Here is a 27,863-nt window from a genome sequence, read left to right as displayed (position 1 = left end):
TATACTAGTTTATGCCAGCGGCTACACTAGAGTTATATATATTGGTTGTCAGTTCTTAGTTATAGAAAAATTGGTTATCATAACATCATATCATCATCAAAAATTGGTCAGCATTCATCACGTACTATGTAAAGTCAGATAAAACTAATGGGTTACAGTGGAAATGTAACATTAACTTTGAAGCGTTACGTTAACGTTACATGTTATTCGACTTCGGTGATGTACGACACATTAACAATATCACAACAGATACATCTTCATCAGCAACATACATAGATAAGTTATACGGGTATACTGAATAGTAGTTTTCGCTCGTGGATTCATCCTCATGTTAATAGCCTTGGGATTAAGGTTTGGCTGTATCAAACAATACAGACGGATATATTTTACTACAGATATAAATCAAAAGACAATTACACACAATAAACATACATTTCAAAAATAAAAATACAAAACATAAATAGGAACAAAAGTAAATTAAACATTAACTAATGTAATATGGAAACAATGAGATTTAAAGATAAATAATATTCTTAACATCATTATACAATTGAACTGAAACTAGTATTATATACTATTACCTATCTAGTCTAGGTACTTGTCTTGTTGTTTGTTACCTAATTACAACTAAACCGTTATTCCAACAGTTATGACATTTGGCATAAAAGTAGTCTGACTTATTGGTAATTACGTAAAAACAATAAATAAGTTTAATTAAAGATTTATATATTTTAATTTAATAATAATTGATTATTTTGATCGAAGCTCCACAGATTAGGCGTATCCTAGTTTAAGTTACTTACTAACTTGTTTAATTACCAAATAAATATATTTTCTCATACAAAAGAGTAGCCGGAGAAAGACCACAGTGGCGTGCATTTGGAGAGGTCTATGTCCAGCAGTGGACAAATTGATGATGAATGAATGAATGAACAGAAGAATTTCTAAGTCCATAAAATTATAATTAAATACATATAGATTGAATAAAAAGGCTTAAAACAATGAAAAACACATTAATTGTTAATATTAAAAATTAAACTTTATGTGACTTAGCAAAGTTGAGCAAACAATTTGGTTATCAGAACAAATGATCCTTCTTTAAATAAAGTTTTTTTTCACAATCCCTACAAAGTCCACAACCGGATGAATAAATCTCACTTATCTCAAAGAAATCTCTCATAGACATTAAGTTATTCAAACGATATCATAAATATGCAACGAGTATAACCAGAGATATATCATATGATAAGTGAGGTGTTTTGTGATCTGTATGTCAACTCACGATCTACTTACGTTTGACTTTTCAACCGTGCGCCGCCGACCTTCACCTCACTGTCAACTGTAGCTTTAATTAGTGCACGGTCTGTGGCCTGCGGCCGATTATATGTCACCATGCCCAAAAAGCTCGCGATAACTCATGTATAAAAACTTGAGCGGATTACAATGAGGCATAGTTACATTTCGACAACCGTAACAGCAACAATGGCAGCTAAGGTGAGGCGAAAACAATTACAAGCTATAATATATTATATTTTTAAATACACATTGAAATAAAGGATTAAACTTTATATTAAAATGTATTTGGTCCCTTTTCCAGTTCTTCGTCGTCCTCTCCCTGGCCGTGGCCGCCTCCGCCCTGCCATTGGTTCCCGTCGCGAAATACGCGTACGCCGAAGCCGAAGCACCCGCTCACTACGAGTTCCAGTACTCCGTCCACGATGAGCACACCGGCGACATCAAGCAGCAACAAGAAGCCCGCTCCGGCGACGACGTCCACGGCTCCTACTCCCTAGTGCAACCCGATGGTGTGCACCGTATTGTGGAGTACACTTCAGACAAGGAACATGGATTCAACGCTATCGTCCGTTACGAGGGACACCCCATCCCCCAACCCGCTCCCGCTAAGGTCGCGTACGCCGCTCCAGCTAAGATCGCATATGCCACTCCTGCCAAGATCACATACGCTGCACCTGCCAAAATCGCGTACTCCGCTCCCATCTCCTACGCCGCTCCCGTAGCCAAGGTTGCGTACGCCCCCGTCGCCAAGGTCGCATACGCTGCTCACCCTCTGACTCAAGTCACCTTCTCATCTCCTGCCATCTCCTACCACCACTAAGACTTAAATTGTTACCATTATCTAATTTATTTATATAAATAGTTGCAAATAAATTATTTGTTTAAGATTTACTCTGTTGTTTTTCTTCATGGAATTTTTAAATTACAAAAATGACATAAACTGGTCTGCTATACGAGTAAACTATAACTATTCAATTCTTTGCCCTCCAAGCTACTAATCCACTTAATCGATTCTGAAGAGCTTTAGATTGAAGAATAATGGATATATATCTTACACTTACTTACTTTTATAAGCTATAAATACGCACATTTAATAGTAGGGTTGATTATAAATCTAAATGAATGAATGTTTGATTAACTTAATTTATAATCATAACATTTTATTTCAATAATTCGTTATTTAGCTGATTTAAATAGGCTTCCATAGTGAACTTCGGGACATACGTTATTAAAACCACCTACTTGATCATAATTTTTAATATATTGAAGTATATAGTAGTAGTAGTATTTAAGTATATATTAAGTTACTAAAAGCCTATTTTCAATTCTGTAAAAAAATATTCAGCATATTCTACAATTATTCAAGAATAGCATTTGTTGACTTGCATATAGTATTTTTCTTGAATATTTAACGTGATATTTCTTAATTTATTTTAAAGAATTATTCAAAACTTAAATTTTGAACTTAAATTTAAACGAACGGCTTTTTAAAAGTTTACATTAATACCTAAAATATATATAATCATAGTTGCTTATTTCAGGAGCGTGACTTAAACTGTCTAACGTGAGAATTATATTGCGTTCAAAGTAACCTTATAGTACAACACAACTTAGATGTAGCATCGGCAAAATTCGTAAAGGCGATAACATCCGAATTAAGTACACTATCCTAAATTATCAATATTTATTTGTTATGAGAATATGATCGTTACATAAACGGAATAACTTGTAATATCATATGACCTAATATATTCGTCAATTTGACACATCACTGACGCGAGAATCTATAGCGACGAATAGTGTCGAATGGCGCGATAGGGAGCTATTTCTATTGGTTATATAAATCGGCAGTGATCGGTTTTATTGAATTTGCGGATGATACATCTAAGATGTGTCCAACTATACTTTATTTTGCAGTATGACGTCTTATCGAGTAGACAATTGTTAAAGCGCATCGTCCTTATCTATAATATGTAAATAAAGATAAACAATCCTTAGATTTACGCATTTCATACATTTTGCTAGTAGGTCGGGTATATTGTATTCGACAGTTTTTGATTGACATAGGTTTGATTGACATATCATTACGTAGTATAAAACAAAGTCGCTAACCGCTGTACGTCCCTATGTATGTATGTATGTATGGGCGCTAGTCGCCAAATATTAATTTTTAATATTAGGCTATATTTCAAGAATGAATTTGCAGTAATTGCATTAATTTATTATAATAGATGTAGTTGTGAATATCCGTTTGATTCATTCTAGAAGAACGCTTTAGAAACGAACATTGTTATAGCAACGCCACATCGCATTGACACTTTTTTCGAAAAATTTATGAAATTGTTAATATCATGAAATAAAGATTATTTACATGGTTGCGTTGAATTGCAATGGAAGCTGACAACCCAACTATATCTCTGACATATGCTTAGGTCTATAAAATAACGCAACGAATATGGATACGCTTTTTTCTAAATTACAAGATATATCAAAGTAATGTATCCATAACGGTTTGTATTGTCTAATAACACAAAGTTATTAATTTTGTATATATTGACACTCTGCAGTATATTTAGTATCAGTATTGCATCCGTGCGAAGCCGGGGCGGGACCCTAGTTATTTATAATACAAAACCTTTCCACTTGACTAATTTTATATCCATTTTATTACATTTCTAAAGTTCTAATGACAATTTCGCCAACATTCAAAATACAATTTTATTTCACCAAAATATTACGAATACCAACGATTATTCAATCCTTAAACCATTGATATTAATGCAATGTTCATGAAAGTTTAAATTTGTCTATACCTACACCTCTTGGGTTCAAAAATTTATACATATAAACATATTAAGAATACTATATATATAATAAACATTATATATGTAGTTCCATATATAAAGTTTCAAAACGTACTGTCATACGTAACCTTTAAAGATTAAAGGTGAAAAGGGATTAAAGTTTAATCCTTTCGTACCATCGTAAATATTGCATATTGGAAATTCTCTGCTTGTGAAATAATAGTTGAAGGATACGAGTTTTTAACATGTCACTACGAAAGTATTCATATTTCATTCTGAAAAGTCCGGTGTAAAATATATATTGACACATATAATAAGTTGGCAGAGTCGGATTTAAAGGTCTGGAGGCCCCCGGGCCACAAAGCAGTGAGACAGCCCTAGACAAACAGAAGCGTGAACAGCCTAATAATTATATTATCATGATTTAATTACTTTTTTTATTTCAATCAGTAAGCTATTATTTATTTATTTGTATCGGTAACTTTAAAAATATTAAATAATAACATTATTATAATTTGACTATATCTCGGTATTTATTAACTTGCTGAAGACTGTGGCCCCCACTAATGTGGAGGTCCCAGGGCAGTTGCCTCGGTTGCCCTCCCCTAAATACGGCCCTGTAAGTTGGAAATAAAAATTATTCATTAGAAAATAAAAATGGTGTGGTGAGGTTTTTCACTTATAAGAATGGTTTGCGCACTGCTACTTCAAGGTTAACTGCAAATGTGGTTAAACCATAGCCGCATCAAAATCAGTGTAGTAATTTAAAAGTTTTAAGCTTTTTACAATATAGTGATTAGTGATGCCTTTTTTCGCAAACTGAACGGTCATACGCTATCGGTCTATTTTAAATAGACCGACAGCGTATTTAATTCCTTCCGTCTAATTCCTTTATTCAATACAGATGCATCAAACTTACTCATTAGCTGTCAAATAACACTACCGCCAGTTCGAGAAAGAAAGTACCCTGACTTGTGAAGAAAATCAGCGGCACTTCTTTTGTTAATTTTTTTTATTTTGAATAGAAATTACCAGGAAACGATCGGTTAATTCCCAAGGTGTGCTATCGACCATGAACTCACTGGTGGTATCTTTGGCATACAAGCATTTTATAGCATTTTTTTTTATTTAACAACGGAGGTATTTTGAACGCTTTTTGGGATCTTGATGTGAAACCGTATACATTGCCCCACAAAAGAGTTATTGACTCTAAGCAGTCGAGTAACAGGAGTAACAAGTCAGTGCCTGTTCCTTGGACCAAAGCTATAAGAATCACATTTTCTCATAAAATCATTTTAACTTAATTTAGTTAATGTGAATTATCTCACAGGATTACAATAAATTTGGATTAAAAGTAAAACCTGAAGTAAATCTTAAACAAATAATTTATTTGTAACTATTCATATCACATAATAATAACTTAAGCAGCGATAACAGATAGGACTAGAGACCTCAGTGCTGGTAGGAGATGGCGGGCGAGGAGTAGGACACGTGGGTGAGAGGCGCGGAGTAGGCCAGCTTGGCGACGGGCGCGGCGTAGGCGACGGGCGCGGAGTAAGCCAGCTTGGCGACGGGCGCGGCGTACGCGAGCTTGGCGGGCGCGGGCGCCTGGACGGGCTGTCCCTCGTAGCGGACGACGGCGTTGAAGCCGTGCTCCTTGTCGGCGGTGTACTCCACGACGCGGTGCACGCCGTCGGGCTGCACCAGCGAGTAGGAGCCGTGCACGGCGTCGCCGGCGCGGTTCTCCTGCTGCTGCTTCACGTCTCCGCTCTGCCCGTCGTGGACGGAGTACTGGAAGTCGTACTGCGCGGGCGCCTCCGCGTACGCGACTTCGCCGACGGGCGCCACGGGCAGCGCCGACGCGGCGACGGCCAGCGCGAGGACGGCGACGAGCTGTAATGTCAACAAAGCATTTGTTATAAATAAAAGTAGTCGTAAAGTTTTATTGAACCAAAGTTAGATACGTCACACTGCGTTAGATAAATAGTAAGCTTAACTTATTTTATTCAAGTGATCAGATAGGTGTAAATTAATACAAAAATCACCTTAGCGGACATGTTGATAATGCGAATATCGAGGTGTGAATGTGATATCGATGTCTCGGGCGCGTTTTTATATATCGCTTGTTGCAAAAAAGTTCTACGCGGTCGATTTTGTTTTCAGTGTCATATGTAGATAAATAAAAGTAGTCTTACTATTAAGGAGTAAGTATTAACGATACTTACACCTTCAATAATAGTAAACATATAACAATAACAGTTCAATTAATTCATCCTTTAACCATCTGCCTGTGTTCGTCTGCACTCAAAAACAAATCAAATCAAAACATATTCATTATCAAGCGGGCATAAAAATATGCTTACATCGTCATTTTTACAAAAATAAATTTAATACCACTTCCTTCGTAAAGGACAGAGAATAACCGGCAAGATTCTCGGTAGTTACTCTAAACTCTGGATTGAAGGATGAGTGAGCTTTTCAACCGACTTCAAAAAGGTTATCAATTTGTCTGGATTTTTTTATGTTTGTTATCTCACTTATTTTTACTGGGTGGAACGATTTTGATATTTTTTTCAACAAACAAACTTTCCCCTTGAATAACACTATCTATTAAAAAAAACCGCATCAAAATCCGTTGCTTAATTTTAAAGATATAGAGATATAGAAAGCGACTTTGTTTTATACTATGTAGTGATGTAACTACTAAACGGCTCACAGTGAGGGTGCGAGATGGGGCAGAATTTCTTACTGTCTTTAATCAAATTTTATGTATGTGATGTGATGCCATATGATGTACGACATATATTATCTCTTTTGCAAAGTTTTTTTACTGAGGTCGATTACAGCTCTTTCGAGGGTAGTACCTTGTAGTTTATTCCGCATGTATTTTCGCGTTTTCTTTTGAAATTGTCCTCGAAGTAGTTTCTGACTCATATAAACGACACGCTATCCATATTAATAAAAATAAGTTAGTCTACATTGCTTCACTTAAAATCAAAGAATTAATAAAAATTAAATAAAAAGAAAAACCGACTTTAAACAAAACACTATTTTAAAACAAATAAATATGCACTAAAAAGTAATTAAAATAATTGCGTATTGCACATATTTTTTAGAATCCCTAAGTAAAATGACATGAAAAATATTAGACTCCTTAAAAGTCGATTTACGATTATATAATGTAGTTATAATTATTGCTGTATTTGGAGTCAAACAATACGATATACTTTAAGATATGTGTTTTTTACAAATTACCTTTTATAGGATAATATACTGGGGCTCAATCAAGGGGCTCAATGCTTTTGATGGTTGAGGCGCGTGCCCGTGGAATACGCAATTATTTTTTATTACTTTTCGTGTTTTCGTTGTTTTAAAATAGTGTTTTGTTTGAAGTCGGTTTTTCTTTTTGTTAAAATTTTTATTTATAAAATAACAGGCACAAGGGACACAGCATCTTAGCATCCAAGGTTCGTGGCACAAAGGTGTATGTGCGGATTGGTTAATATTTCTTGCAACGCCAAAGGGCGGTGGTGATCATTTACCATCAAGCGGCCCATTTGCCCGTCCGCGTAACAATTCCATAAATAATAATTCATAAGTTCAAAAGAGTTCCTAGTCTGAAGTTGACAAGCAGAGGTCGATCTCGGCGACTCATTAACACAGATTGTGAATTCGAAAAGAGAGCGCGTGCGGGTAAGCTATGTCGCTCGCGGCCACGACTGTGTCGCTAAGATCAACATTTTTGCAATATATGTACTTTTTTTTATATAAAAACGCGACGCGAGCTTTAAGTATTATATTCATACTTCGACATTCCCAGCAGCAACAATGGTCGCTAAGGTGACACATTACTTTAAAACTATGCGAGACAGACTTGACTTAAATTATCTGAAAGATAATTCACATTAAAAGAGTCGGTGATAATCATTTACTTTGTTGGTATTACAGCTCGTCGCCGTCCTCGCTCTGGCCGTCGCCGCGTCGGCGCTGCCCGTGGCGCCCGTCGGCCAAATCGCGTACGCGGAGGCGCCCGCGCAGTACGACTTCCAGTACTCCGTCCACGACGGGCAGAGCGGAGACGTGAAGCAGCAGCAGGAGAACCGCGCCGGCGACGCCGTGCACGGCTCCTACTCGCTGGTGCAGCCCGACGGCGTGCACCGCGTCGTGGAGTACACCGCCGACAAGGAGCACGGCTTCAACGCCGTCGTCCGCTACGAGGGACAGCCCGTCCAGGCGCCCGCGCCCGCCAAGCTCGCGTACGCCGCGCCCGTCGCCAAGCTGGCTTACTCCGCGCCCGTCGCCTACGCCGCGCCCGTCGCCAAGCTGGCCTACTCCGCGCCTCTCGCCCACGTGTCCTACTCCTCGCCCGCCATCTCCTACCAGCACTGAGGTCTCTAGTCGTATCTGTTATCGCTGCTTAAGTTATTTATGTGATATGAATAGTTACAAATAAATTATTTGATTAAGATTTAATCTGATGTTTTTTATTGCATTTTTAGACAATTGCCTAGATTGCCTAATGCTTAATTCGGAACTGCTCTGTCAAGCATATATGAATTGTAGTTTTACAACTTGATACTGAAACTAATCTAAACGGATTCGATGAATCTACTTAGAAGTTACGACAAGAAATTCTGAAGATATACTAAGCTTATCTACCTTTTGTATTACACAAATATTTTTATTAAATACAATTAAATTAAATAAAAATAGACGAAACAGATATTTTTTTATAAATAAGTGTATTTTAATGTTCTAGTGTTTCCTTGACAGTTTTTTAAATATCACACCACAATATACCATAAAAATAACAAAAATATATTTGTCGCGCAAAACATTTCGGAAGTCCTAAACTATAATATAAGTCAGAGTTTTTAGAATAATTATCGTATTTGAAAAAATAATTTATATAGAATAAAATATTCTGGTATTTTACAAAAAAAAAACCTTGGAGAAAATTAAACCATATACGATTCGAAAAATATTAAACATATTGATTAAAATAAAAGAATAATTTACTGGTATTCTAAAACAAATTTGAATAAAGTATTAATTGTATAATAAAGATAAAACTACTTGAAATTAAATAAATAGAATACGCATTATATAACAGCGTTTGATAATAATTTAATGGCAATGATTAAATTGATGAAAAATCGTCTTAATTATATAAACATAGGAATTAATAACATTAAATGCTCAAATATATACAAATATGAATTAAAAATAGCTACTGTGTAAATCTTAACCGCGTGGAATGGTGGCAAGAATGCTAGCTAGCTAAAACGAAATTCCAATCCTTTTGGCAAAAAACGAACCAGTCCTATCAGCAGTGGAGGCAATGAGGCCAGCTGTTATACTTTTGATGGAGCTTTTTGCACCACTACTCCAAGGGAGAGGTTTTGACAGCAAATCGGACAAAAACGTAATTTGACATAAGGCACGAATATTGAGTTTTTTTTTTATTTTAGCTTTTTCCGCTTATAAACGTTTTCGGATATGAGACAGGGCCAACGTGTCAACACATGTAGCGTCCCACACAAGGGCCGGTCGTCGTTTCCAGGGAACCAATGTGAGTCCATCAGGTCGCTTACTTAATGACTCAGTAAGAGCACAACCTCGATGGTGGCAAGAGCCCTTTTTATTGTCATTAAGAGAACCATTCCTGCCTGAACTTGTCTGAACTTACTCTGCATTGAGCATGAGAGACCGTGTAAGCCGAAAGAATCCACCTCCTATCTACACGGACATCTGCGCTCAAAGCACAGCGGTGTTGTTATTTTAATATTTTAATAATTCTTATACAAATATATTTTGACATATACATTGAATCACTATAAATTTTGCTCACTGGCTTACTGTGAATAGCAAAACTAATCATCATGCTAATTCTTAAATAACTATTTCATAGACATTTATCACTTGCAATTAAGTATTCACTTAACAAAACCAAAACTTATAGCGTACAAACCATGGCCCCCAGTTTTACCCCTTTAAGGAGTGAATTAAATAAAGTGGCCTGTGTTATCCCCGAGGACTTAAAGTATCTCCATCAACAGGCAGTTTTTCAGCTAAATACTTAGCTGTACTTAGTTTTGTTTTGTTCGGGTTTGAAGATTAAGTGAGAGTTAACTTAATTAACAAAGAATCATCTCCCATATGTAAGCTTCCATGGTCGGTTGCACATTTTCGATGTAAGGAATGTTTTATATTTCTGACTGAGCTGATGTCTATGGGCGGTGGTGAAAACTTGCGGTCAGGTGGTTCTAGCCGCCTACCTATACTTAAAAAAGTTACTTTCACATTTATAACAGTAGTATACATTTAATAAATATATTCCAGTTGTAATGCAGAATACACTTTTAATAAATAATTGATTTTTCGGCGTGCTTATAAATGTATATTATGTATCGTGACAATTCTATTCAGTTCAATGTCAGCTGTTCTAATTTTACGTAGAGAGTGTGAGGCAAAGTATTCTTAATACGTTTTGTGACATGCAATTTGTGCAAAGTATCCTTAAGCTATAAAACGAACTCCCATACTTACAAAAAAAGTAGTTTTAAAGTATTGTAGCTTAGCCTTTTTCCTTTTAAGTATGTATTCAATATTAGACGAAATTCTTTGCTTATGTCACAACTTCTTTCAGGCCGCGACGTTGCTCGCGTATGAAGGGGGAAGAGGTGAGAGGTGTGAGGCCGTTGTTAGACAAATATTAAATATATCAAAGTCATTCCGCACTTCAAATTCAGGTGATTGTATGTCCGAATCGTAACTGATCACAGCATCACCACTAACGCTGCAATTAGACTGAAAATGACTGTTTTTATGGTGTACCTGCTGTTGTACAGCCACAGACTGAAAAGTCCTATAAACGTCGAAATATTTCTTTAAATTGAGTTACATATATATATTGTTATAATTATAGTATTTTTAGAAAGATTTATAACTTTAATTTAAATGCTCATGATGATTCTGCAATATGAATTACAAAATTTAGCAAATTTTCTTCAATGTTTAGACCCAAACTATTCTTGTTTTAACATTATTTTCATTAAGTTTTTAACCGCCTTCAAAAAAGAGGAGGTTATCAATTCGTTTGTATTTTTTTTTCTTTATGTATTTTACCTCATAACTTATTAACTGAACCGATTCTGATATTTTTTTTTGATCATCATCATGACACCGACATTATATAATCGTAAATCGACTTTTAAGTAGTCTAATATTTTTCATTCCATTTTTACTTAGGAGAACTCTAAGAAATATTTTCAATACGTATTTTTTTTTTGTAGTGCATATAAATTTGTTTTAAATAATATTTTGTTTGAAGTCGGTTTTTCTTTTTGTTAAATTTTTTATTTATTGATTTAATTATGTTATTTCATTTCGCAAGAGGGTAATGTGACTATCAACATGCAAAGGCCTATTCAAAGGATTAAAGGGAAATATAAAAACTTGAGCTAAATCTTAAACAAATAATTTATTTGTAACTAATCATATCACATAAATAACTTAAGCAGCGATAACAGATACGACTAGAGACCTCAGTGCTGGTAGGAGATGGCGGGCGAGGAGTAGGACACGTGGGCGAGAGGCGCGGAGTAGGCCAGCTTGGCGACGGGCGCGGCGTAGGCGACGGGCGCGGAGTAAGCCAGCTTGGCGACGGGCGCGGCGTACGCGAGCTTGGCGGGCGCGGGCGCCTGGACGGGCTGTCCCTCGTAGCGGACGACGGCGTTGAAGCCGTGCTCCTTGTCGGCGGTGTACTCCACGACGCGGTGCACGCCGTCGGGCTGCACCAGCGAGTAGGAGCCGTGCACGGCGTCGCCGGCGCGGTTCTCCTGCTGCTGCTTCACGTCTCCGCTCTGCCCGTCGTGGACGGAGTACTGGAAGTCGTACTGCGCGGGCGCCTCCGCGTACGCGATTTGGCCGACGGGCGCCACGGGCAGCGCCGACGCGGCGACGGCCAGAGCGAGGACGGCGACGAGCTGTAATACCAACAAAGTAAATGATTATCACCGACTCTTTTAATGTGAATTATCTTTCAGATAATTTAAGTCAAGTCTGTCTCGCATAGTTTTAAAGTAATGTGTCACCTTAGCGACCATTGTTGCTGCTGGGAATGTCGAAGTATGAATATAATACTTAAAGCTCGCGTCGCGTTTTTATATAAAAAAAAGTACATATATTGCAAAAATGTTGATCTTAGCGACACAGTCGTGGCCGCGAGCGACATAGCTTACCCGCACGCGCTCTCTTTTCGAATTCACAATCTGTGTTAATGAGTCGCCGAGATCGACCTCTGCTTGTCAACTTCAGACTAGGAACTCTTTTGAACTTATGAATTATTATTTATGGAATTGTTACGCGGACGGGCAAATGGGCCGCTTGATGGTAAATGATCACCACCGCCCTTTGGCGTTGCAAGAAATATTAACCAATCCGCACATACACCTTTGTGCCACGAACCTTGGATGCTAAGATGCTGTGTCCCTTGTGCCTGTTATTTTATAAATAAAAATTTTAACAAAAAGAAAAACCGACTTCAAACAAAACACTATTTTAAAACAACGAAAACACGAAAAGTAATAAAAAATAATTGCGTATTCCACGGGCACGCGCCTCAACCATCAAAAGCATTGAGCCCCTTGATTGAGCCCCAGTATATTATCCTATAAAAGGTAATTTGTAAAAAACACATATCTTAAAGTATATCGTATTGTTTGACTCCAAATATAGCAATAATTATAACTACATTATATAATGGTAAATCGACTTTTAAAGAGTCTAATATTTTTCATGTCATTTTACTTAGGGATTCTAAAAAATATGTGCAATACGCAATTATTTTTATAACTTTTTAGTGCATATTTATTTGTTTTAAAATAGTGTTTTTTTTAAAGTCGGGTTTTCTTTTTATTTATTTTTTATTAATTCTTTGATTTTAAGTGAAGCTGATGTAGACTAACTATTTTTTATTAATATGGATAGCGTGCCGTTTATATGAGTCAGAAACTACTTCGAGGACAATTTCAAAAGAAAACGCGAAAATACATGCGGAATAAACTACAAGGTACCACCCTCGAAAGAGCTGTAATCGACCTCAGTAAAAAAACTTTGCAAAAGAGATAATATATGTCGTACAGCATATGGCATCACATCACATACACAAAATTTGATTCAAGACAGTAAGAAATTCTGCCCCATATCGCACCCTAACTGTGAGCCGTTTAGGAGTTCCATCACTACATAGTCTGAAACAAAGTCGCTTTCTATATCTCTATATCTTTAAAATTAAGCAATGGATTTTGATGCGGCTTTTTTAATAGATAGTGTAATTCAAGGGGAAAGTCTGTGTATATAAAAAAATATAGAAATCGGTCCACCCAGTAAAAATAAATGAGATAACAAACATAAAAAAATCCAGACGAATTGATAACCTCCTCCTTTTTGAAGTCGGTTGAAAAGCTCACTCATCCTTCAATCCAGAACACAACACAAAATTATTTATTATAATCGCTAAGAGTAACTGCCGAGACTCTAAATTTATTTTTGTAAAAATGACGACTTAAATATATTTTTATGTCGGCTTCATAATGAATATCTTTGATTTGATTTGTTTTTGAGTGTAGACCAACACAGGCAGATGGTTAATGGATGAATTCATTGAACTGTTATTGTTATATGTTTGCTATTATTGAAGGTGTAAGTATCGTTAATACTTACTCCTTAATAGTAAGACTACTTTTAATAATATAATCTACATATGACACTGAAAATAAGATCGACCGAGTACAACGTTTTTGCAACAGGCGATATATAAAACGCGCCCGAGACATCGATATCACATTCACACCTCGATATTCGCATTACCAACATGTCCGCTAAGGTGATTTTTTTTATTAATTTACACCTATCTGATCTCTTGAATAAAATAAGTTAAACTTACTGTTTATCTAACGTAGTGCGACGTATCTAACATTGGTTCAATAAATATTTACGATTAATTTTATTTATAATAAATGCTTTGTTGACATTACAGCTCGTCGCTGTCCTCGCCCTGGCCGTCGCCGCGTCGGCGCTGCCCGTGGCGCCCGTCGGCCAAAGCGCGTACGCGGAGGTGCCCGCGCAGTACGACTTCCAGTACTCCGTCCACGACGGGCAGAGCGGAGACGTGAAGCAGCAGCAGGAGAACCGCGCCGGCGACGCCGTGCACGGCTCCTACTCGCTGGTGCAGCCCGACGGCGTGCACCGCGTCGTGGAGTACACCGCCGACAAGGAGCACGGCTTCAACGCCGTCGTCCGCTACGAGGGACAGCCCGTCCAGGCGCCCGCGCCCGCCAAGCTCGCGTACGCCGCGCCCGTCGCCAAGCTGGCTTACTCCGCGCCCGTCGCCTACGCCGCGCCCGTCGCCAAGCTGGCCTACTCCGCGCCTCTCACCCACGTGTCCTACTCCTCGCCCGCCATCTCCTACCAGCACTGAGGTCTCTAGTCGTATCTGTAATCGCTGCTTAAGTTATTATTATGTGATATGAATAGTTACAAATAAATTATTTGTTTAAGATTTATTCATGATTTTATTTAGTATTTATACTGTAACGTGGTGGACGTTAACGACCTAAGATGATTGTAGATGACCCATATGACCGATATTACACTTTCTATTTTATGAAAAATAATAGCATATTTGCATATATTACGCCTGCCTGGTTATTCAGGCTAATCTAAGAAACGGCTGGACCGATTATAACCAGACTTTCACTGGCAGTTAGCTAATGTACTTAGGCTATAACAATAACGTTTTTTGTTATGGCACAGGCAGTATAATAAAGTACTAAAATATATCTGATTAAAGTATACATTGTGTTAAATATTACAGTTTATAATTCTACATTTTTACAGATAGTAATCATATGTGTAATAGAAAGCTACGTGTATCTTGGTTCCGACTAACATTTACAACTTTACATGTATGCATACTCAATTACTACTCGCCCGAAACATATATTATTTTTTATAGCATTATTAGATAAATGTAATGTTAAATACATTATTTTCAACCTACTTCAAAAAGGAAGAGGTTATCAATTCGTCTAGATTTTTTAATTTTTTTTTTATGTTTGTTACCTCATAACTTTTTACTGGGTGGACCGATTTTGATATTCGAAATATAACAATAACTATAACTACGTTATATAATCGTTAATCGACTTTAAGGTAGTTTAATATTTTCCATTTAATTTTACTTAGGAGTAATGAATGATGAAAAAGGATGAAGTCGGTTTTTCTTTTTGATTATTTTTTTATTTATTTCGTTTACGTTACGTTTAGAGAACAGGTTTGCCTCGTTATAATATTTGGCTAGGTTATAAACACTAATAGACTCTATTTTCGCTGCAAATTTTTTTTAAGCAGATCTTATTTTATTTTTTTTATTTATATGTATCACTAATACTAACTCTTTATTTTCTTGAGAATACGTCATGCTCTTAACACAATACTAGTTAGTTTGACATGGTAACAATTGACAATGAAATGGTCGCGTTCAGCAGTGCGATTCTGTAAAAAATCACTTCACATCTCACTCGTCACAAATGTTGACAGCTGACTTAAGTGATACGCTATTTCGATACAACTATCATTCCGAAATTTTAAAATCGTGTGCTGCAGTGAGATTCGAGTTCATTGTTACAGAATAGACCAACAGATCTTTTCGAGTACTTTTATATTATTAATTTAATTCATATTACTTATGATAAATGAAAAAATCTCGCTCATTTCCTTTACGGTTTCTTATATTTACATATAATATTCAATTTGATTATCTTTACATAGTCTAAAACAAAGTCGCTTTTTCTGTCCCTATGTCTCTTTAAAACTACGCAACGGATTTTGATGCGGTTTATTTTAATAGATAGTGTGATTCGAGGGGAAGGTTTGTGTATATAATACATGAACAATATAGTAAAGATCTAAAATGATCAGTTCATTTTAGAAGTTTGCAATGTGATGTCGTAAATAAACAAATTCTGTAGTATGTTTAGTACCAGTATTGCATCCGTGCGAAGCCGGGGCGGGTTGCTAGTATTTACATAATATTAAATTTGATCATACAACAATATTGTAACAGATGTTGTACTAATTATAAAATTCAAAAAAAAATCATCCATCGATCTCTTGAAGTGTATCTATTTATAATATTATCGTATCAATCACCCGTCAAATTGATCTGTAATCATTTTATGTAAGTAATTGCACTTGTAAGCTGTTCTTTTTTTATCGTCAAGCGCAATCGCTTGATATTGACCGTCGAACCGGTTTCAAAGAGCTCGCAGTTAATAACTTAAAGAAATGTAAAAATATTTTAATTACTTTCGCGTCACTTATTTTAATATGATATAAATTACAATTATACATAATTGTAATATTAATGAACTTAAATTTTAATTAATTGAGTTTAAATTTTATTTTGCACTTTAAACAACCTTCAAATACAGTTGGTACCTACACGAAAATTTTCATGACAAAAAAAAAAAAATATATTATATAGTGGTCTGTGATCTGTCACTGAGACCGGTCGTTATCTGCGCGCGCGCTAGTGAATTATCTTTCCACGAGTGCATTTTTTCTACTTCTACCCTCATTGTGTCAAGTGTCTAATGATGGAATCGGATTTTTCGTTTTCTCATTAAGTGACAATATTCCAACTTTCCAATTGTTTCTGACTACAGGAACAAAATGAATTCCCAAACGAATGTCAATAATCCCAGTTACGCTACTGTAACACAAAATACCATGTTCCCTAAAAATGATCAAGCAATTATCATCGATGCTTTAGAAAACGTACAAATCAAAGATTATGCTCAAGCTCTAGGAAGAATAATCGACCCATCCCATATCCGTTTTTTGTCAAGAATATCAAACAATAGAATTTGCATCTACGTTTCATCAAAGGTTATTGCTGACGAGATCATTGACAAAATAAAATATGTTACAATTCAAAATCAAAAACTACCCATTCGACCACTGATTAGCAGAAATAAACGTATCATCATATCCAATGTGTGTCCCATAATACCACACATTGAAATTGAAAAGAAACTATTAGAAATGAATATCACTCCACAATCACCCATTTCTTTTCTGCGTGCTGGCTTTAATGAAACGGGCTACAACCATATTCTAAGCTTTCGACGACAAGTTTACGTAACTCCTGAAGATTTTAGCCGACTTCCAGAAAAAATATCTATGGATTTTGAAGAAACGAATTACTGGATCTATTTCTCATCAGACACAATGACTTGTTTTATTTGCAAAAAAGACGGTCACGTAGCCTCTAAATGCCCGGAAAATATCAACGACACGAATGTTCTTAACCAAAAAATACTAGACACTACGGAGACACCAATTTTCAAGCGCCCACACCCACCCACTGAATCTTCAACTACAACTGACTTTATGGAGTCCGAAGCAACTAAAGAAAACAGCAACGAAAACAGTGACGAAGACTCGGATGATAAGTCATCCCAGTCCAGCTTAGACGAAGCTTATAAACCCAAGAGTGGAAAGAAACTCAAAAGAACACATAACGATCTGGCATTAATCGACTGGGACCTAGTGGAAAACTTTACATCTATCTCCGGTAAAACGTACCCATTATCCGGAAAACAAGTTAAAGAGTATCTTACACACACATATGGAGTTAAGGATATATCAGAAATCACTTATAATTACACAGAAGAAATTGGTGCCTTGATTGAAATGTTTAATGACTTAATACCGATCATCTCACATCGTAGTGTTAAAAACAGACTCTCACGTATCGTTGGTAAACTAAAACTCTTATCTCGTAAGAAAAAAAATCCAATATAAATAGATAAGTTATTTTTAGGTAAGTACTACTGCATTATTGGTTGGATTTAATGGTCTCAACTATAGGATTTAAACTTAATATTATCCAATGGAACTGTCAAAGTTTGATACCAAAAGTAAGTGAATTAGATTCATATCTACATAATGAAAAAGTACATATATGCGTTCTGTCTGAAACTTGGCTGCAATGCGAACACAAAATTAATTTTACCGGCTACTCTGTCTTTAGAAAAGATCGAGCAGATGGTTATGCAGGCTTGGCTATCCTGGTTCACCAGTCAATAAATTGTTGCGTTAAAACTCTTCCAAGTAATTATAATAATATTGATGTTTTGTGCCTTGAAGTCCTTAATATTAAAAAACTTAAATATATCATAGCGGTTTATTCTCCCACAAATGTCACAGTGAGTGTAGAGGACTACCAGGAGCTTTTCAGTTACTTTTCTCAGAAAACTCTAATATTGGGAGACTTCAATGCACATCACACGGCTTGGTCATACACAACTGACACACGGGGTAGACTTTTATCGGACACTAGCATAAATCATAACTACGTATTTCTTAACGATGGACACTTTACCCGTTGCGCTAAGTTTAATGATAGTACAATATGCACATCACCTGATATATCTTTTTGTAGTGCCGATCTCTCACTCGACTTTGATTGGAATATCACTAACGAATCTCTTGGCAGTGATCACCTCATTATTTCTATTAAAACATTAGACAGTACTCAAAACAGCCCTGAATTAAAAAGGAACATCAAAAAGGCCAACTGGGTAGAGTACACTAAACACATAGAATCTGCATGTGAGGGAATAGATTACGGAAATGATATACAAAGTAACTACGATAAATTCATACGGATAATTGAGGCAAGTGCTAACAAAAACATACCATATATTAAAACCAGTTTTAATCCTAACAAATTCAAACCAAAGCCATGGTGGAACCCTGCTTTATCGAAGGCAGTAGCAGAGAGACGATTATCTCTTAAGAATTTTAGGAAATTACGCACGGTCGAAAACTACTTAATTTATAAAGAAAAAGTAGTTATTGCTCGAAAATTGATAAAACTCGCTAAACGGAATTCCTGGCAAAGGTTTTGTGATAGCATAGACTGTAACATGGCTAGTTTTGAGGTTTGGAGGAAACTCAGATGGCTTAGAGGTTACCGAAACCCTGTTAATTACTTACCAGAAAATACCGCAGTCTCCTTTGTAAGAGAACTCACACCCGACAGTGTTTTCTTCCAGCCCCTAAATTCCAGTTTTGATAATTCCAATCCTTTGTTTTTCACATTTTCAGAACTTAATTTTATTCTTAAAAGAGTAGATACTTCGGCAGGTTTAGACACTATTACTTATTCTATGATTAGTCATTTACCAGACAATGCAAAAAAATATCTCCTACACATATTTAATACAATTTATAAAACAGGCGAGATACCATGTCAGTGGCGTAGGATCAAACTTATTGCCATACCTAAAAGAGACACTGATAAGTATCGTCCTATCTCACTTATCAACTGCCTTTGTAAAACCTTTCATTTAATGATTGCTCGTCGTCTTGAACACCATTTCGAAAGCAAGAAATTATTTAATGATAGCACGTTGGGTTTCCGCCGTGGATTTTCTTGTCAAGATAATCTTAGCAGGTTTATTGTAGACACAGAAACTGCTTTTATACACAAGAAATTCGTGTTGTGCGCGTATGTAGACATAAGTAACGCTTATAATGATGTGGCAATAGAACCTCTTATTACCTCTTTAGTTGGATATGATGTCGATCCGTTCATATGTAGATACATTAGGGAATTTTTAAAAGAAAGAATATTGATATATAGGCTGCGCGATGGTACAGAAATAAAAAGAATAAGCAGACAAGGCTTAGCTCAGGGTGACCCTATGTCACCCATTTTATTCAATATAGTCACAATTAAATTATGCGACACACTGGTTAAGACAGTCAAGGTCTCACAGTATGCCGATGACTTCGCTTTTTATTGTATTAATCAAAGTATTGATTGTTGTGCTAGTGTCATCCAATCAAGTCTTAAAATTTTTATAGCTATGTTACAGGAAATAGGATTGGAAATATCTCCCTCAAAGACTAAAGTGTGCATCTTAACTAGAAAATATAAAGTGCCTCCTATTAATATACGAATAAATAACAATGAAATTAAGCTTATTAATTGTACAAAGTTTCTGGGCGTATGGGTGGACAGTCGGCTGAACTGGACGCGACATGTGTTAGAAACTGCTCAAAAATGCACTGCATTTGTTAATATCCTTAGTTCTATAAGTAGTTCAAAGTGGGGTGTCCATCCAACACATCTAAGACGACTTTACTTTGCACTAGTTCGATCTCGACTCGATTATGGAGGTATCATTTACGGTAACGCCAACTCTAGGCTCCTACAGAGGTTGGACGTTATTCAAAACCAATGTCTTCGGCTTTGTGGTAGCTTTATTCGAGACACTCCAATTTTTGCAATGGAAAGCGAACTATGTATCCCACCACCCTTAAGTTTTAGAAGAACATATCTGAGTGACAAATACTTTCTGAAACTTTCTTCCAGATCATCCGACTATCTGAAAAAACAACTTGAAACATTAGACACAACTTTAAATTCGGGTTCAAAATATTGGCGCAAAAACCAAATTCCACTTCTGCTAGAGAGTTTCAGAAGGTTTTTAAACTTACCTATGTCAAGATTTGAGATTTTGCCCCAATTTTTGTTATCTCTTGATATTAAAACATTTCCCTGGGATAATATTATCTCATATAGAGTGAACACTATTAATGAATCTAAAGCTCAATTACCCATTCACGATCTTAAGCGACTTACCGAAAATATGATAGACATACAGTTTTCAGACTACATTAAAATTTACACCGACGGGTCTAAAACTAGAGACGGTTCTAGTTGCGCGTTTTACGATATAGCTACGGATTTTGGGGCCAAATTTCTAATTGAAAATTCATGTATACCCATCATGGGAGTTGAACTGATAGCAATTAAAGAAGCAATGCATTATATAGAATCAACATCATACCATAAAATTGTAATCCTTACTGACTCGAAGAGTAGTCTACAACATTTGTTGAGAAGTGCTAGGGGCGGTTGTGTCGGTAGAAATGAAGCTTACCTCATTATTAAATGTATCTATAGATTGATACGTAACGGGGTTGAAGTTCGTCTACAATGGATTCCCTCACACGTGGGCGTCAGGGGCAACGAGGTAGCAGACTCACTTGCATCCAAAGCTCTACAGAACGGCATACCTCTCGATATCACACCGCACTATACTGACCATGTTCCAAAAATTAAAAACGAAAATTATATTAAATTTAAATCTTATTTTAATGAGTGCTCTCAAAACAGGGGCCTCTGGTACAGAAGCATTGTAGACGAACCACCACGCAAACCCTGGTTCTGCTTCAAGAAACCTCAACAGAAAATATTTAACTATTTGCTTCCGAACCCGTACCTATCACATACCACTTAACAAGTTTAACTTCATCATGAAAAAAAGAGACGATCCAAACTGTAAACGATGTGAGAGAGAGGAGGACCTCCTACACTTAGTTCTTGAGTGTAAAATCAACGAACAATCTAGGTTGGATTTCTTAAATGAAACTCGATGTTCTAGGGGTGAGCTTCTCTTCTCTCTCCATCAAATCTTAAGTTCAAGTTTCACTGCCGAACATAGTGGTAGATTTGTAAGTTTCATCATAGACTCATTGAATCTTAGATCTAACTATTATAAAAATGCTCATTAAGTAGTAATCTCAAATGTTAACACCTACTGTATAAGAATTTTTGTTTGTATTTGTTATTATTTTTAAGTCGCCTTAATCTCTGGATGTATGACTTATAAAATAAACAAGATTAAAAAAAAAAAAATATTTTATAAAATATCTTGATTTCACCGACACACAGGAACCAGAGTCAGTATTTAAAGAACATTTTTATATAAAGATAACATAAAACTCGTAAAAATAAATGAAAAGGATTGAATTTAAACTAAGTATGTATGTAAATAGAAAGATTTATTTTTTCACGATTCAGTAAACAACTACATTACATATTTGTGTAATCATGAACTGTCGATACGACAACGATCAGTGGATTATGTATATAAAGATCTTATCCCCAAAATAAACTATTGTACCGTTTGCAGCTAAAATACTTGTGACCCCGGCATTAGCCCGTGCAAAAACAATTCGAACACATCATTTAAAATTGCCTCCACTGGTGACAGGAAAGATCGAAATTACGAATCATTGGGAAATATTACTAGGATTAATTACGTAGATACCTTTGATATGATCAGTAGTTGTTAATTTTGATTTGTGTAATTTTATTTCTTTAGCGATAATAATTCTGTAATTATGTTTTTAGCCAACAGATCCAAGATATCTTATAAGTACTCTAACTTAACAAACAGGCTACCGATCACCCCACGCACTCACACACACATACATGCGCGAAAGCTAATCTAGTGTATAATATATATGTTTAGTGTGCTCAGTATAACCCAGATTTATGAGATATCTTGGTAATTATTTTCAAATAGCGATTGTATTACATCAGATCACTGTAATATGTAGTTCAGAGAAATAGGATTCCGTAATCGAAAATGGAACACTAAAAACATTATATTAGTTTAATATTATTTATGATTTGAGTTCAAATACGTATTAGATTCGTAACACGATAATATATCTATTGTCTAGTGTTTGACAATCATAATAGTATAAGATTTTCGCAGACTGAAGGTGTAAAAAAGAATCTTATTATTACTTCGACAATTATATAAATGACAATTGCTGTTTAAGAGATAAATAATAAAAAAATACCTACATTCCATCGATAGGGATATTGTATGTCCATTTGAGTTTTGACACAATTATTGCTGTTACGAATTGAATTGTAAGGAGTCATGGTTTGGCTGGTTTCGTTATTTAAAGAAATTATTTAAAAATGTATCGAGATCTATAGTAGGTACTTACTCTTTTTGAGAATTGTTTTTTTATTACAATAGGTAGGTATTTTAGAGAATCAATTAACTTAAAATTATTTCATTAGAAGACATGAGATAAAGAGATTTTAATTTTTTTTTGTTTTTTTTCTTAATATCGCTGGGGATTAAGCGTCCTGGCGATGGGCAGACTTGCTAATATGAAATTAAAACGTGCTATTTTAGGCAAGCTTTAATAACATCCCGAAATAAGTGATAATAACTAGACGTTTTATTATTACTTATTGAAACCCATATAAACATTTTTATTGCTAAAACGTTTACGTAAATTAATAAATTTTATTTTATAACACAAAAATATTATTGATTGTTATTTAATCTGTTTCAAAAAGGGTTTCGTCGTGAGTGTTATTTTAAAACTGCTGGTGCCAACATAAAGTATGCAGCAGGTTTTTTTTGGATCAATTGTGTCACTACGTCATGTGCAAGCTGACCAAGGCATTCATGTAATCGTGCGGGTACAAGTTGAGCTACTCTCGTAAATTGCGCTTAAAAGTTTGACCTTGACCTCGCCTGCAATTGTATCTTATTAATTAATGTATGCTCTATAGCCGGGGGCTACCGGCATGTCACCATGGTTGAATGGTATAAAAACATACGCTGGTCACAGAGAGACACATTCAAACTTGAACAATCGAAAAAGTAACAATGGTCGCTAAAGTAAGTAGCAAATTTTTAAATTAATTATATTTAAAGGGATCGAATAAATGTAGATTACATTTATAGATCAAATAATCCCACATGGATTTAAAATGCAATATTATTTTTCAGTTCGTCATCGTCCTCGCTCTGGCCGTGGCCGCCTCAGCCATACCTCTGGTCCCCGTTGCCAAAATCGCCTACGCCGAACAGGAAGCTCCCGCTCACTACGAATTCCAGTACTCTGTGCACGATGAGCACAGTGGTGACGTGAAGCAGCAGCAGGAGTCCCGCGCTGGAGACGCCGTGCACGGCTCCTACTCTCTCGTCCAGCCCGACGGCGTACACCGCATCGTGGAGTACACCGCCGACAAGGAGCACGGCTTCAACGCCAACGTGCGTTACGAAGGAGAGCCCATTGCCACTCCTGCCCCAGCCAAGATCGCCTACGCCGCTCCCGCTAAAATCGCGTACGCCGCACCCATCGCCAAGGTTGCCTACTCCGCTCCCGTCGCCTACCATGCCGCCCCCGTCACCTACCACGCTGCTCCCGTAGCTAAGGTAGCGTACTCCGCCCCTGTCGCCTACCACGCGGCTCCCGTCGCCAAGGTTGCCTACGCCGCACCTCTCACCCAAGTCAGCTTCTCCTCCCCCGTCATCTCCTACCACCATTAAATAAAACGATCCTTGTTAATGTTAAATTATTTATTGATGTGATATGAATAGTTACAAATAAATTGTTTGTTTAAGATTTACTCTGTTGTTTTTCTTCATTGCATACGTCACATGTGTTTAGTAATCGATGACTACTATTGGACCTGAAATATTAGACTTGTGTCTGTTTCTTTTTCATTTCGGAACGTGAACGTATGGAATCTTTAAAACAGCTTTAAACCAAATTCATTATTCAGATAAATATACATGAACTACAAACCGTCATACATATAATACATATGACGTCAACTTTGTCAGCGACCAGCTCAGCGTGGGGAGTCATATGGGGAGGCTGGGCGCGGGTGGACCGCACCTGAATTATTCATAGAGCCGCATAGTGATTTCATCTCATTGAATCGAGCTGCCGGCGGCCGTGATTACGACAGCGATACCTCCGCTTGGCCGACTTGGACAATACAGCTTGTCAACTAACACCGATAAGCTATCGGTAGTCGAGATTCACGGATATATTACCCTAACCTACCTTTATGACGAATTAATTCAACAATGGTCGAGTGTGATCCTATCTTAGAGTGTCTAAACAAGCGGAAATAATAATCACATAAGCTAACCTTTACTATGACTGAAATTTAAAATTATCTACAACAATTTAAATAAACAATAATTAAATATTTTTCTCGTCTATAGTAATATATAAGCCGATCATAAATTTAAATATCACTTGAAAATAATATAAAATTATATGGAAGTAATCTCCTTAGTTAAGTATACAATTTTAAAATAAATCGAAATCAATGCCCCACGCGGACGCGCGCTCCTCATGACGGCAGGTAAAAATGAAGAGATTGGTTTTTATCTGTGCCGCGGCGGCAAATTGAATGTAAAGTTGATTTCCCGGCGGGCTTCGCCGCATAATTCCCCACAAATTAAGCCGATACCGATTCACTTGCTACCGATGTAAATATTTTCGATAAATGCCTCCATTATATTTGTATGTTCCATTTGATAAAACAGAATGCTTACTTGCTGTCATATGTTGCGACCACAACCGAACTATTCGCTCAGATATATAAATAGGCAAAGACTAAACAGTTCAACTACAAAAACATACAATTTTAACGTAAATTTTTTTCTCCATTTAGCAACCGATTTGCTTTATTTTTTTTTTGTTTAGTGTTATAAAGTCTAATTAAAAAAAAATCAACACAATCAATTGATTATCAGTTTTCTTTAAATTTACAAAATAGCTACCTTTTAAAGCATACGCTATTATTATTACTTATATATTAAAATACTTCTTTGTAATGGCTTACTAAATAAACTAATAGTGCCTTATAAATATAACTTTTAACAGGAAATGTTTCGGAGTAGGTTTTATTAAACAATATTATCATATAAATAGACCTCATCGCAATTTCACTCGCATTTAATGAAGACGATTTGCTAAGAAGACGTGACGAACGTGAATATCATGTTTAGTAATAAAAAGTAAGTAAAAGTAAAGTAACAGCCTGTACATTTCCCACTGCTGAGATAAGGCCTCCTCTTCCATTAAGGAGGGTTTGAAACATATTCAACCACGCTGTTCCAATGCGGGTTGGTGGAATGCACATGTGGCAGAATTTCGATAAAATTAGACACATGCAGGTTTCCTCACGATGTTTTCCTTCACCGCCGAGCACGAGATAAACACAAATTGAGCCATCTCAGCTCCAGCTTAATAATAAATACATATTCGAAATATAAATCATAATATTATTTATTTGAATAGGCTCGTATAAGCAATCTGAAATCGTCATGTTAAAGTATTAAGCTAATATCAAGTCACCGGTTCGTAGGTGGCGAAGAAATTATAAAAATCAGCCGATAGTATTTCTCAATTATTTACAGCTTGCATTGCCGTCGGCAAGGTTGCTAAAATATGTAGATCAATTGCGTGAATATTACGTATAATATTTAATATCTAATTTATAGCGATAGCAAATCAAAATATAATTACATATAATAAATGTATATTGAAAAGAAGCAAGAACCAATTTGACTAGAAGTCATATTTTATATATTTAGTACTTATTAAATAAACTATAAATTATTATTTAGTCATTTTTGATGAAATTTTTGTATATAAATAACTGATGATGTTATTTAAAAATTAATAAAAACAAGTAGTATTTCAATACGTCACTTCATATAAAACTTCTTTAAAACATTAATTATAATATTCGAAATTATAAAATGGCAACATTCTATATAAACCTTTTTTATATGAATCTGTTCCCACACTATCTTTAGATTACGAACGAATAACATCTATTATAGATGAAATCCTCTTACCGCTAAAAATTAATCAAGAAACCCTACGGCTTAGCGAGGGCGGTTTTCTCGCTTTGTACACACGAAATCAATACCCCCTACACCGTAATCTGCAACACAGTCCGCTTATAATATAACTATTTGATCCTACAGCCTTTTTATAATTGGCACGATATTTTAAGTAGTAGAATGACACGTTATATAACATACAGCATATTCTTAGATCGTTTATTTGTATCTGTAAAATAAAATTGTTTTTTTTTTTTATACAAGATACTTTTATTTGTTGAACTATAACCTAAAAACAACAACATACAATAAAAAATAGTAAAAAAGTAAATTTATGACAATCGTTTTTAGGTCTATTTTTGGGAAGCTATGTGCATAATAAAGTCACCCATCCACACAGCTTTGGCTATTAAATTTAAAAACATCTCTAGACGTCTAAATATAAATAATGGTCTACTTCATTAATTAATCACACTGGCGATCTGTTTTTTAACAGGCATTTGTTAAGTAACGTACATTTATAGTCTTTGATAACAGTAAGAGCGGGTTAAAAGGTTGAACTTATTTGAGTATTTTCTTGACTAAAACAATGGTACAATCAAAAATTGAAAAGAAAATAAAAAATTAAATGCTAAAAATCCTAAAACAAACAATATTTTTAGGCAGATTTAAATCATGAATCATCAATATAAAGGAATAAACGAAACGTACCGGAATAGTCATTCCCCTGAAAAGTAAAAAAAAATAAGAAACATTTTATATATTGTTATTATTTTTGTGGTGTGCTTGTCGCCTGTTACTCCTTTACTGACTGGAATTTAGCACCAATGCCGAAATATTGAGCCGGATTAGCCCAGTGGTTAGTAGACGTGAATCTTAACCGATTATTCCAAGTTGAAAACCGGACATACACCGCTGAATTTCATATTATTTAATATGAAATTCATCTCGTGCTCGACGGTGTAGAAAAACATCGTGACGAAAAAAGACGGATGAGAATCTGCTGAATGGATTAATCTTTTCCTTAAAAAAGGAGTTTAAGCTTATGCCCAGCAGTTGGCTTTTATAAGTGCTTACTTATTTCGACCTATAATTCAGGTAAATAAAGAATATGGAACATTATTTTGAGAGGTAGAAAGGGAGAGGGAGAGGAAGATATATTACATCAAATATGTCATGTGTATTTGTGTGTGTTTGTAATGAACGA

At 35.8% G+C, this 27,863-nt stretch overlaps 4 protein-coding genes across 4 annotated transcripts; 2 read left to right on the top strand and 2 right to left on the bottom strand.

Moving 5' to 3' along the window:
- The first annotated feature begins 1,385 nt into the window (after positions 1-1,385).
- On the top strand, positions 1,386-8,539 carry LOC124534843 (cuticle protein 18.6-like). The gene is made up of 3 exons (XM_047110870.1): positions 1,386-1,494; positions 1,598-2,047; positions 8,049-8,539. Exons 1-3 carry the CDS (start codon positions 1,444-1,446, stop codon positions 8,487-8,489), a joined length of 942 nt encoding a protein of 313 aa, XP_046966826.1. The 5' UTR covers positions 1,386-1,443; the 3' UTR covers positions 8,490-8,539.
- On the bottom strand, positions 5,533-6,173 carry LOC124534841 (cuticle protein-like). The gene is made up of 2 exons (XM_047110868.1): positions 6,146-6,173; positions 5,533-5,993 (listed from the first exon to the last, which is right to left on the bottom strand). The coding sequence occupies exons 1-2, from the start codon at positions 6,155-6,157 to the stop codon at positions 5,553-5,555; spliced, it is 453 nt and encodes a 150-aa protein (XP_046966824.1). The 5' UTR covers positions 6,158-6,173; the 3' UTR covers positions 5,533-5,552.
- Positions 8,540-11,609: 3,070 nt separating the features above from the next.
- LOC124534842 (cuticle protein 21-like) lies at positions 11,610-12,094 on the bottom strand (the record flags this gene model as incomplete). The annotated part of the gene is made up of 1 exon (XM_047110869.1): positions 11,610-12,094. A coding segment is annotated over one exon (447 nt), but the record flags the coding sequence as incomplete, so codon positions are not given.
- Positions 12,095-13,977: 1,883 nt separating this feature from the next.
- Positions 13,978-24,414, top strand: LOC124534962 (cuticle protein 18.6-like). The gene is made up of 3 exons (XM_047110997.1): positions 13,978-13,989; positions 14,143-14,544; positions 23,792-24,414. Exons 1-3 carry the CDS (start codon positions 13,978-13,980, stop codon positions 24,332-24,334), a joined length of 957 nt encoding a protein of 318 aa, XP_046966953.1. The 3' UTR covers positions 24,335-24,414.
- Positions 24,415-27,863: the final 3,449 nt, after the last annotated feature.

Source organism: Vanessa cardui, chromosome 13 (assembly GCF_905220365.1).
Source record: "Vanessa cardui chromosome 13, ilVanCard2.1, whole genome shotgun sequence".
Taxonomy (NCBI): domain Eukaryota; kingdom Metazoa; phylum Arthropoda; class Insecta; order Lepidoptera; family Nymphalidae; genus Vanessa; species Vanessa cardui.
This window is presented reverse-complemented; position numbering and strand designations above follow the sequence as displayed.